This window comes from Heteronotia binoei, chromosome 5, assembly GCF_032191835.1.
Source record: "Heteronotia binoei isolate CCM8104 ecotype False Entrance Well chromosome 5, APGP_CSIRO_Hbin_v1, whole genome shotgun sequence".
In the NCBI taxonomy this organism is placed as follows: domain Eukaryota; kingdom Metazoa; phylum Chordata; class Lepidosauria; order Squamata; family Gekkonidae; genus Heteronotia; species Heteronotia binoei.
The window spans coordinates 38949924-38962244 of record NC_083227.1 but is presented as its reverse complement, the minus strand read 5'-3'; the positions used below and the strand labels follow the sequence as shown (position 1 = coordinate 38962244).

Below are 12321 nucleotides of genomic sequence, written 5' to 3'. Positions count from 1 at the left end.
TTCTTCACCAAGTCTCCTCCCAAAGGACATCTCTGGGGTTATAATTTTGGGCTGCTTACTGACTTTTTTAGTTCTACAGTGTTAATATGTTTTGCTTTTAAATTAAGACAGATAGCTATGTTAGTCTACAGCAGTAGAAAAGAGCAAGAGTCCCGCAGCATAGTATATATATTGATGTGAGCTCTACGAGCTTTATGTGTTTTATGTAATTTATATGTATTTTAAGTATTTTATTGTATAATTATAATTACTAATGTATTTTAATATATTTAAATTGATTTTGTTGGTTTTATGTTGTAAGCCGCCCTGAGCCCGCCTCGGTGGGGTAGGGCGGGATATAAATCGAATTAAATAAATAAATAAATAAATAAATAAAGTAGCACTTTAAAGACTAACAACATTTGTGGCAGGGTAGGAGCTTTCGTAGGTCACTGCTCACATCAGATACAGAACTGTATCCAAAGAAGTGTAGACTAGTGAAGAAGTGTAGACGAGACAGATCGGTATCTGAAGAAGTCAGCAGTGACTCACAAAAGCTCCACAAAAGAAATTTTGTTTTTAAATTGTAAGATACCTTGGGCTATTTAGGAAAGATAGGGCAAAACCCAAATAAAATGTTTATAATTTCAAAATTTTGACAGATTTCTAAGTTTTGCCAAACCCGGTTGCACTTCTGGACACGAGGTCTGCAGGCAGTACCCTTTCTGCTGCACTTTTCTAAAGGCACAGCACCAGCACTGGCCCAGAAATACATTTGCTTCTGTTCTTGCAAGTTTCCTCTCTTTCTTTCAGCAGTGAGGAATTCAAGAGTGCCCTTACTGTAGTTCCCCCGGTAGTAGAAGAGCTTCTGCATGTCCAGATGGACAATGTCTGTGCACACATCATCCAGGAAACCCTGGTCATGGGAGACAATGAGGAGGGTTTTCTTCCATGTCTGAAGGTAGCTATAAGAGGGGGAAAGCAAATAATATTAACAATAATAATAATGATGATAATAATTTGTTTTTAAAAAGAAAACATTAAGGACGTATTAATTTATACCCAACTTTTCTCTCCAATAGGGACTCCCAAAGCAGCTTATAATGCCATTCTCCCGTCCTCCATTTTAGCTCCACAACCACCATATTGTGAGGTAAGTTAGCCTGAGGGAGTTTGACTGGCCCAATATCATTCAGCAAGCTTCCCTGGCAGAGCAGGGATTCAAACCTGGGACTCCCAAAGGCTAGTGCAACACTGTGACTACTACATTACGTAGCTCTTATATTGTTCTATAATAACCTCTTTTTCCCCTCTTTTTCATCCAAGAGGGCAGCCATAACGGTCTGCAGTAGAACAGATAGATTCAAGTCTAGTAGCACCTCAGAGACCAACAAGATTTCTAGTGTATAGGCTTTTGAGAGTCCAAACTGCCTTCTCTGGCTGGCGAAGGCAATTTTGGCTCTTGAAGACTTATACCAGGGGTGGCCAAACTTGCTTAACATTAACAGCCACATAGAATAAACGTCAGATGTTTGAAAGCCGCAAGACATGAAGAAATACACACATGTCTTTATTAAAACTCTTAATATTTTTTTGCACAAAGATAAAATACATATATATGCACTTTACAATACAACCATGCTAGGAGACAAAAAAACCCCAAACCAACAAAACTGAGTATAACAGTCCCCATAAGATAGGGAAAGGTTAGGGAATTATTTTTTGGCACCAGTGGGGAGGAGGAAACACACATGTACCATATAAATCACTGACCACTGTTTGCATCATCATGAATCTCTCTCTGCCTTGACACCAAGGTTAGTAAATAAAGCTCCTACAAGAGCTATGAAACTAAGGGGGAACCCTGCATCGCCCTCTTTAATTTAGTTCCTCCTTCCAGTGGCTCCCTCAGCTTTTGCATTCTGTTTCCCTCGTCTAGGTCTTTGGGCAATCTTCCTACACACACTGGAAATTCACCCCTTCCCCCAAACTTGGCTTCTGGGAAGCCTGCCACTATAGCAACCAATCTATTTTTTCGGCCACAGGAGTACTTGGGAACTTACTTGTTAAGCCAGATGACGGCATTCAGATCCAAATGGTTGGTAGGCTCATCTAGCATTAACAACGTGGGCTCCATGAATAGTGCTCTGAGGGAAAAGAACAGTAAGCAACAGTTGCCTTCATGGTGCTCTCCGGAAAGCCAACCTCTTTCTGAGAAAGAGAAAACCAGCTAAACTGAGGCAGGATGGACTGTCAAAATTCGGGAGGGACACCACTAATTTAGATTAATGAAGAAGACCGTAGATTTATACCCCAACATTTTCTCGGAATCAGAGTCTCAGAGCGGCTCACAATCTCCTTTATCTTCTTTCCCCACAACAGACACCCTGTGAGGTGGGTGGGGATGAGAGGGCTCTCACAGCAGCTGCCCTTTCAAGGACAACTCTTGCGAGACCTCTGGCTGACCCAAGGCCATTCCAGCAGCTGCAAGTGGAGGAGTGGGGAATCAAACCTGGTACTCCCAGATAAGAGTCTGCACACTTAAGCACTACACCAAACTGGCTCTCTAATGAGGTGTTGCTCTGCTGAAAAGGGTTAAAATAGCAATTGACAGGGGCACAGGGGAGAGGAAGCTGTGCCCAACGTATGGGAGAAGGGCACAAAGGAAAATGCTGCACATGTTGAACAGGAAAAAAGATCAGTGATAAACAACATAAAAATAATGACTAGAATTTTGTTCCTGTTGTGAAACAAAAATTGGAAAGTGTAAGATATCAAGGAGAGGAGCAACACATATTACGGCAGAAGAGAGTGTTAAATTTAGGAGATGAATTCTGAACTGAGGAGGGAGCACATAGGAGGATGGAAGAGCATGAAGTGGGTTTTCTGGTCATCAAAATCAGGGATGGTTGATCTACATTAAGCAGGGGGTCGGACGAGATGGCCTCCAACTCTATGATTCTATGATTAGGATCACACAAAGCTGCCTTCCATTCATCTCAGATGTTTATATATTACTTTACAGGTTTTATACCAATTCAAGCCATTGGTCCATTTAGCTTAGTATTACCTACCCTATGGAAACTGGCTCTCCAAGGCCTTGTGCAGAGGTCATAAGAACATAAGAGAAGCCATGTTGGATCAGGCCAATGGCCCATCCAGTCCAACACTGTGTCATACAGTGGCCAAAAAACCCATATGCCATCAGGAGGTCCATCAGTGAGGCCAGGACACTAGAAGCCCTCATACTGTTGTCCCTCCCAAGCACCAAGAATACAGAGCATCACTTGCCCCAGATAGAGAGTTCCAACAATACGCTGTGGCCAATAGCCATTGATGGACCTCTGTATGGTCTGTATGGTTCTTCTCAACCTTGTTATTCAAGGCCTTTTTAAATGTGCTGTAATAAATCTGGCATGCTATAATCACAAAGCCTGCATTCTAGCACTGAACTAGTTCCTTCCAAGGAAATTTTAATTTGAAAAAGCTACATCCCACCCCCCCTAAATATTTTAAAGGATTGGAACACCCAACCCGATACCAAAAGGCTGTGGGGTGCACAGACGGAGAACACTCAACAGACACCCCTCTTCCTGAGTCAACCCCTCAGAAGCCTCTGCACAGAAGGACCACACAGAATCAGGGCACGGGCTGGACTCTTCCTGTGAGATGCAAGGTGGCTATCACTGGTCTGAATATCAGTGGCTCAGTGGTAGAGCATCTGCTTGGTAAACAGAAGGTCCCAGGTTCAATCCCCGGCATCTCCAACTAAGAAGGGTCCAGGCAAATAGGCGTGAAAAACCTCAGCTTGAGACCCTGGAGAGCTGCTGCCAGTCTGAGTAGACAATATTCACATTGATGAACTGAGGGTCTGATTCAGTATAAGGCAGCTTCGTATGTTGAATACAAGTTGACCTCACACACCTGGATAGCAATTGGCATGTGTCTACACAGCCAGACTAGGCTAGCCCGATCTCATCAGAATCTCAGAAGATAAGAAGGATGGGAACATGACTGATAAGATTTGGAAGGGGGAGGAAGTTAAATAATTCTCTCTCTGTGGGACAAGGGATGAAGGAGATCCTCCTCACAACGGAATTAACGCAGTTTACAGAAACTGCCTGTGGTGCAAGTGGGAGGGATAATCCTCCTCCTTTTGTGGGGAAGATCATGATTACTGAAGCAAAGAGGAGAAGGCCGTTCTCAAGCTTCAGGCAGAGCTTCTCGAATCTGAAGCAAGACCAGTCTGATGGTTGTGGGCAATGCATCAGTGGCTGTTAGCCACAGCTTATTGCTGGAACTCTCTGTCTGGGGCAGTGATGCTCTGTATTCTGGGTGCTTGGGGGGCAACAGTGGGAGGCCTTCTAGTGTCCTGGTCCCACTGATGGACCTCCTGATGGCACGAGGTTTTTTGGCCACTGTGTGAAACAGTGTGTTGGACTGGATGGGCCAATGGCCTGATCCAACATGGCTTCTCTTATGTTCTATCAGGAACCAGGAGATTCCAATCAAATTGGCACCATCCCTCCGGTGTCTCAGGAGGCAATCTCTTTCAAAGAAAGGAAACAAACCCAGACAGGTTTCTGAGTGGTCAGGGTATCTGTATGTCTAGCTCTGAACAGAAAGACATTAAGGAAAAGGCATGAAAAGGTACAGCAAGCTTGGCTGATAAGCGCAATATTCCATCACACATAATGGTAATCCATCTCAAAAAAATAAAGTGGAATGGCCTTGGGTCAGCCATAGCTCTGGCAGAGGTTGTCCTTGAAAGGGCAGCTGCTGTGAGAGCCCTCTCCAGCCCCACCCACCTCACAGGGTGTCTGTTGAGCGGGAGGAAGGTAAAGGAGATTGTGAGCCACTCTGAGATTCAGAGTGGAGGGCGGGATATAAATCCAATATCTTCTGTCTTCATCTTCTAAAGTGCTGGTGGTGGGGGAAGCACTTGAAAACAAAGCTGCTTGTGGCAGAACATGGTCAAAAGTTAATGCATGTGTGTGTGGGCATGCCATTAAGTCACAGTGACTGATGGTGACCTGGTAGGGTTTTCAAGGGAAGAGACGAATAGAAATGGTTTGCTATTACCCACCACTGTGTAGTGATGACCCTGGGCTTCCTCAGTGATCTCCCCATCCAAGTACTGACCAGAGCCTACCCTGCTTAGCTACTGAGATCTGACCCACGTGAGCTATCCGTATCAGGACAAAAACCATCTGCTGTTTCTCCATCTCTACCTCAAACAGTTACCTGGCCAGGGAGACCCTCATACGCCAGCCCCCAGAGAACTTCTTGGTTTGTCGGTTCTGCATTTCTGGGTTAAAGCCCAAACCGGCCAGGATTCTCCGAGCTTTGGCCTCAGCTGCAGCAGCTCCTGTAGCCCGTAACTCTTCATAGACCTGGGGATGGGAGGAGAAGCATGTTGTGATGGGAAACCAACAACGGAACAGATTGTGGAGTGGACAGATGTTACCAACTCTGTACATAGGGGATTTCTGAAACAACGTATTTATTTACTTACAAAATGTACATCCTGCCTTTCTGCCCTTACAAGGGTCCCCCATTAAAATCTATCTCCCTTCCAACATACATCATCATTAAAACAACTTTTAAAGGGGTTGAAAAGCAAAGTTAAAATGCATACAAAACATAAAAACACTGGTTAGAAAGGAGGAAACACTGGGAAAATGCCAAACCATCAAAAAAGTCTTCACCCGCTGGCGGAAGACAGCAACAGGAAGGGATAGATGAATCTCCCCTGGGGACAGAGTTCCAGAAATTTGGTGCCATGACCAAGAAGGCCCTCTTCAGGGGTTGCCACCTGCCTAATCTCTCAGAAGATAGGGGTATCAAAGCAGAGCCTCAGAAGATTACCTTAACAGTTGGATAGGTTCACAGTTCCCATCAACCAAAAGAGCCTCATGTGTACACTGTGTGCCCTATGCAATGCCCCCCAACACACAAGCCATAATATATAACTGTACTACAATCCTTTTTCATTCACAGAGTACCTCTGAGCATATAGGGCTGTCGCTACCATTGCGGAACTTCAGCCAGCCCTACATTTTGGTTAGAAGGTTAAGAGTTGCAAGGCAGAGTTATGACACAAAACAGCATGCAAGCTTTTGAAGTCTTCCAGAACTGTATTAAGCTAGACACATGTTTTTTTTAAAAAATAAACAGTTTTCTATGTTAGAAGTTCCACTCCAAATGCTGAATTGTATTGTCTTGTAGGATAGAGAGAGACAGACAGACAGACTGACTGACGGTTCGTTCACACTACACTAATGTGTTTTACATCCAGATATTTACTGTATAAGGATAGCAAAAATTCGGATGTAAAACACATTAATTTAGTGTAGCTTGAATGCACCAAGAGAGGGACAGAGAGAGGTTAACTTGTATTTTTAAAAATTTTGCAAGGTGCTTAAATTCGCAGACATGAGAAGAAAAGTGGGATAAAAATGCTTAATGTAAAATAGACACGGGAACCACACCAATGGTCAGAAATGTGGAAGGAGGTTCAGTCTAAGCCAACGCTTCAGTCAGCACCAAGAAAATCCAAAGTTATATAAACGTTTGAAATGTGTAATGAACTTTAGTGGCAGAGGAATTTATTTCACATCAAAGCTATCTACACCTGGCGGAGAAGCGGCTGTTTGCTCTGGAAATAGAAAGGGCTTTACTGATACAAAATCCTTCTTTGTTTTATCGGACTTCAGCTCATCCCAACAATGTGAACTCCCTGTGCAAAGATTCACTTAATCATACATTACATGCAATGATGCAAATTGTCCATGCCTACCTTCTCCAGCCGCTCTCCAGCAGTATCATCGCCTTTCTCCAGTAGTGCTTGAAGCTTTTTCTCTTCCTCCAGCAACCGTAACCGCTTGGTGTCAGCTTTCAGCACAGCTTGCACTGCAGGGGTCTCATCCGCAACCACCTCTGCAAGGGTGAAGGAGACCACAGTGAAGGACAGCACAAGACCCTCTACCTTTTAGGCTTAGCTCCAGGGTGATCTGGAACTCTGCACGTGGAATAACTTTTGGAGGTTAGGACACCGTGAGAGCTGCCACAGTTCCACAGGGCACGCAAAACAGTGCTCTTCTGCCAGGCATTTGTTAATTAAGATCAATGACAACAGACAACAATAGATATCGAACCATCTGGCCCATAACAACAGATATCGAACTATCTGGCCTGCCTCAAATGCACAATTGTGACTTTAGGACCTTTCTCCTGATAGAACATCTAGTAGTAAACTGGCAGCTAACCGTCATTAACAACACATTAATATATTCTATTTTAAGATCAAAATAGCACCTGATACTGTTTTATGTTTTTATTTATTATGTATTTTTATATTTTATGTCTGTGGGTTTATATCCATACTGGTTTTTATAAGATTTTTTGTGGAATGTAAGCCGCCCTGAGCCTGCTTCAGCGGGGAGGGCAGGATATAAGTTGAATAAATAAAAATACAAACTTCCCTACAAACCATGGCTTTATGCTTCTTGCTTGGTCAGGTTTGGTCTTCCGCCTGCTTAGCTCTCCAATTGTTGTTGGGGTTTTTTTAAATTTCAAACATTTCTATCTTGCCTTGTCGCCTCAAACTCAAGGCAACACACACAAATAAAAAAATCTCAGAAGTCACTTTTCCAGCACACTGCACAGATACTGTATTCAGGGTACATAAATGTAAAAACATAAACCACAGATCAATACGAATCCAAATTTGTGGCTACCTGGTTCCTTTTAAGAATATTTAGCATCCAAAGAAGAAATGAGTAGTTTATTACAGGCTATTAATGTCATATATTGAAAAGGGCCGTCAAAGTTCTTTTTTTCCTTTTCCTTCTTTTCCCCTCCCTTTTCATTTGTCTAAATATTGTTATAATGACTACAATCCAACTCAACATAATATTGGATTTTCTCTTCCTACTTCCTTAATTTTAATTAATTTTTACCCAACGGTTATATGCATGTTGAATTTTTTATAATTATAATCTGCTACTGTTATCTGTATATTTGCAACTCTCTAATAAAGTTGTTATTAAAATTAAAAATGTAAAAACATTACTCTAATCCCCTCCCCCCCTGTTCTGAAGCTGTTATTAAGAGAGTCTGTTTTCTACAGTGAGGAGAGCCTGTGGCTCACTGGTGGAGCATCTGAATGACATGAGGAAGGTCCCAGGTTAAATCCCCAGAACCTCCTGTTAGAAGGACCTGGCAGGAGGTGATGTGAAAGACCCTCAACCTGAGACCTTGAAGATCTGCTGCCAATCAGACTACAGAATACAGACTTTGATCAACTAATGGTCTAATTCAGTGTAAGGCAGCCTTATGTATTCCTGGGTGTGCACAATGCTGTTCATGGGTGTGTACAGTGCTATTGCTGCTTCTGGTATTTCTAAATAGAGTCAGTTTGGTGTAGTGGTTAAGTGCGCGGACTCTTATCTGGGAGAATCAGGTTTGATTCCTCACTCCTCCACTTGCACCTTTTGGAATGGCCTTGGGTCAGCCATAGCTCTGGCAGAGGTTGTCTTTGAAAGGGCAGCTGCTGTGAGAGCCCTCTCAGCCCCACTCACCTCACAGGATGTCTGTTGTGGGGGGAGAAGGTATAGGAGATTGTAAGCCGCTCTGAGACTCCGATTCAGAGAGAAGGGCGGGGTATAAATCTGCAATTCTTCTTCTAAATCCTCCCTCCAAGTTCCTGCCCAGATGGTATTCTGGAGGCCAATGTTCCCTCTAATTTATCCCATTACTGAGTGGAGCAGTTCACCTCCTGAGCAGAAAATAACTGCTGTAATCTTAAAATGGACAATGGACAGCACAAGAGCCTGCAGGGCTTCAGGCTGCTGCTGAGAGGGGCTTCCTGTGCTCCTGAGAAGCTGCTCACACACACAGCTTACAAGGAACACTGCTGAAGGTTGCACCTTCAAATCCACCATGAACATACTGTGGAGACCAACAAAGGAAGACTCTCCCACCCAACCCCTGTACCTTGTTCACAGAGCAGCACATCGATGTTGGGAGGGATGCTCAGAGCCCTGTTAGCAATATGTTTCAGCAAGGTGGTTTTGCCTTTCCTGAAAAGGGTGGGGGAGAAAAGATCGTTATTGTGCCTGTCTGAAGGGAAAAGGGGCCTCACAGTAACCACAGTGCCCAACACAGTAGAATAAATATGTTAATATAATAAAAGATACCCCCATTCCATTTCACACACACCTCAACAAAAGTCCCCCTGCAGTGTAGCATCTTCTCACATGGTTCCATCTAGGGCTTTTTTGTAGCAGGAGTTCCTTTGCATATTAGGTCATGACCCCTGCTGTAGCCAATCCTCCAAGAGTTTACAGGGCTCTTAGTACAAGGCCCACTGTAAGCTCCAGGAGGATTGGCTAAATGGGGGGGTGTGGCCTAATATGCAAAAGAGTTCCTGCTACAAGAAAAAGCCCTGGTTCCCTCACTGGATAAAGGAAGAAACAAAACGGCAGAGGCATTCATATAATTACCCATTAGGCCCCACTAGGCCGTATCGGCGCCCAGCCACAATGTACAGATCGGCATTAACGAATAACTCTTTGCCGTGAGCCGAGATGCTAAATTTCTCCAGCTGTAATGGAAGGGGAGAAGATGATATTAGGAGATGGCTAGCATGACCAATCTCTACCTACTCTCCTGGCAGCAGGCTTGATTAAAAGAAAATCAACTGATTTAAATCCTATATTACGAGGGTGGCCAACAGTAGTTCTCCAGATGTTTTTTGCCTACAATTCCCATCAGCCTCAGTCATTGGCCATGCTGGCTGGGGCTGATGGGAGTTGTAGGCAAAAAAAAACCATCTGGAGCACTACCGTTGGCCACCCCTGCTATATTAAGTGCCTCTAGCCTCTAAGGTGCTACTGAACTCTAATATCTAATCTCCTATTAAGCTTCTTTGGAAGAGACAGGAGACTTTTCTAAAGGCTTGCTGGCACCTTCATTTGTCCATCATTTCTCTGCCAAAAGGCTCAGTCTCTGCCTTTCCCTGGTTATGGCACACACCACTTTCTGCTATACAGAGCAAAGACACAGAAAGGTCACTTGCCCTCCTGTAATACAGCCAGGAGTTATATATAATAAAACTTTATGTGGTCAAAAGATGCAACATTCAAAGGCTCAGGTTTGTTAAAGAGGAAGAAGTGGCAAGCAAGAAAATACCAACTCACCCTCCCTTCCCCCATCCAGACTCCCCGCTGCCCCACAACCTAATCACTACTCCTTCTATGATGCCTTGCACACATAAGAAGGATGCAGACAGAACTGAGCCATATCCTATACCTAGGAATCCTCTTGGGTTATGAAGTAGTAGTAGAAGCAGCAGGAGGAGGAAGAGGAGGAGGAAATTTACACCCTGCCCTTTACCACCCAAAGGAGTCTCAGAGCGGCTTCCCCTCATCACAACAGACACCCTGTGAGGTAGGTGGAGCTGAGAGAGCTCTCCCAGAGCTGCTCTTGAGCAGAACAGTTCTGTGAGAACCTGCGACTTGACTCAAGGACACATCGGCAGGTGCAAGTGGAGGAGTGGGGAATCAAACCTGGTTCTCCCAGATAAGAGTCCACACACTTAACCACTACACCAAACTGGTTGTCAGTAAAGAGCAACAGGAAGGAAGGAAGGAAGGAAGGAAGGAAGGAAGGAAGGAAGGAAGGAAGGAAGGAAGGAAGGAAGGAAGGAAGGAAGGAAGGAAGGAAGGAAGGAAGGAAGGAAGGAAGGAAGGAAGGAAGGAAGGAAGGAAGGAAGGAAGGAAATTACTTTCACAAGAGAAAAAGGCAGGGGAGGCGGAATGTAATGTGAAGCTGGTACCTTGATATCAGAGGCATTTTCAAGCATGGCCTGCCGGGAGGACATTTCTGCCTGCGATACCGAGAAGTCATTCTCTGCTGCATTGGCTGCTTTCAGGTTTGCCACCTGCCGTTCAAACTCCATCTGATGGGGAAAGGAGAGCCCCAGTCATAAAACACCAGTAAATGCGACCCCATTATCCCTTCTTCATTACCCTTTACCAGCCACCTCTGTACAGCCTGAAAGCCGGTTCTTCCCAAGCATCATTCCACTAGGGCCTCCATCACCAAAATTTCATCCCATGATTCTACAACAGTGACCTTTAACTAACTAGACCACGTTCTTGCCTGACTGGCATGGCTTCTCTCTCAACACTTCCTCTTCGTTTCAATTGGTATAGCAACTAAATGGAGGGATAAAACAGCCCCTACCCTACAAATGTGGCATAAACTTTGGGACCATTTCATTAATGCTAGAATCACAAGTCACTCTATTATGCCACACCTGGAGAGTTATCAAAGATGCTTCCGATCCATTTGGTTACCTGTTCTACAATATCTTGTAGAGAATGAGACTATTTCGAGTAATTCCTGTTACCACGATTTATTATATTTTTAATGTTTAAATATGTTCTGACATTGTTTAAAGATTACAATTATCCTTACTGGTATGTGTAGATAGATAATTAAGGGGTTTTTTTAAATAGCAGGAACGCAGTTCAGGCTGTCAGGGGGTGTGGCCTAATATGTAAATAAATCATCTAGACTACTAGATTACATTGAAGTAGTTTTATCAGCTTTCCCCCCTGAAAACTGGCCTCTGACTCACCCCCCCCCCCCAAAAAAATTCAGCTGCCTGGCAGCAATTCTAGGATTTCACCAACATATGGCATAATTTCTCAAGTGAGAAGTTAGCTTTTGCTCTTATTATTTATTATTTCTATTTATAGTCCGCCCTTTCCCGAATGGGCTCTGAGCGGGTAACAACAGTCCAATAATGCAAGGTTAAAATTAGATATATATAATAAAACAATATACAATCTAAAGACAATATAACAGTCTAAAAACAAACTCAAATTCAGCAGTCAGTGGTATCAGTTGCCTCCATTCCTTCCATACATCCCCCAGCTGGTATAAGATAAATGGGTTGACAGAGTTACTTCATGGGGGCCCTGCAGCAGGGAGGCCACAGAATAACAAAATGTCCACTGTCTCAGCTGAATGCCTGATGGAACAGCTCTGTCTTACAAGCCCTGCAGAATTGCAACTGTCCCTGCAGGGCCCTAATCTCCAAAGGGAGCTGGTTCCACCAGGTAGGGGCCAGGACAGAAAATGCCATGGCCCAGGCTGAGGCTAAGTGGACTTCTTTTGGGCCAGGGATTACCAGCAAATGTTGATCCATGGAGCATAAGGTTCTCTGGGGGGTATACGGGAAGAGGAAGTCTTGTCGATATGCTGGACCCAGGCCATTCAGGGCTTTGAAGGTCAGAACCAGAACCTTGAACCGGATCTGGTACTCAACTG

At 44.1% G+C, this 12321-nt stretch overlaps 1 protein-coding gene across 1 annotated transcript in view; it reads right to left on the bottom strand.

The window, feature by feature from the left end:
* The window catches only part of ABCF1 (ATP binding cassette subfamily F member 1), a 43047-nt gene that overhangs the window by 13965 nt on the left and 16761 nt on the right, over positions 1-12321 (bottom strand). The window contains exons 13-19 of the mRNA XM_060239201.1: positions 10820-10942; positions 9486-9586; positions 8977-9062; positions 6779-6918; positions 5224-5372; positions 2043-2126; positions 820-944 (exon numbers count right to left, since the gene is read on the bottom strand). Of these exons, the coding sequence (XP_060095184.1) occupies positions 820-944; positions 2043-2126; positions 5224-5372; positions 6779-6918; positions 8977-9062; positions 9486-9586; positions 10820-10942 (808 nt within the window). The remainder of the gene's footprint in view (positions 1-819; positions 945-2042; positions 2127-5223; positions 5373-6778; positions 6919-8976; positions 9063-9485; positions 9587-10819; positions 10943-12321) is intronic.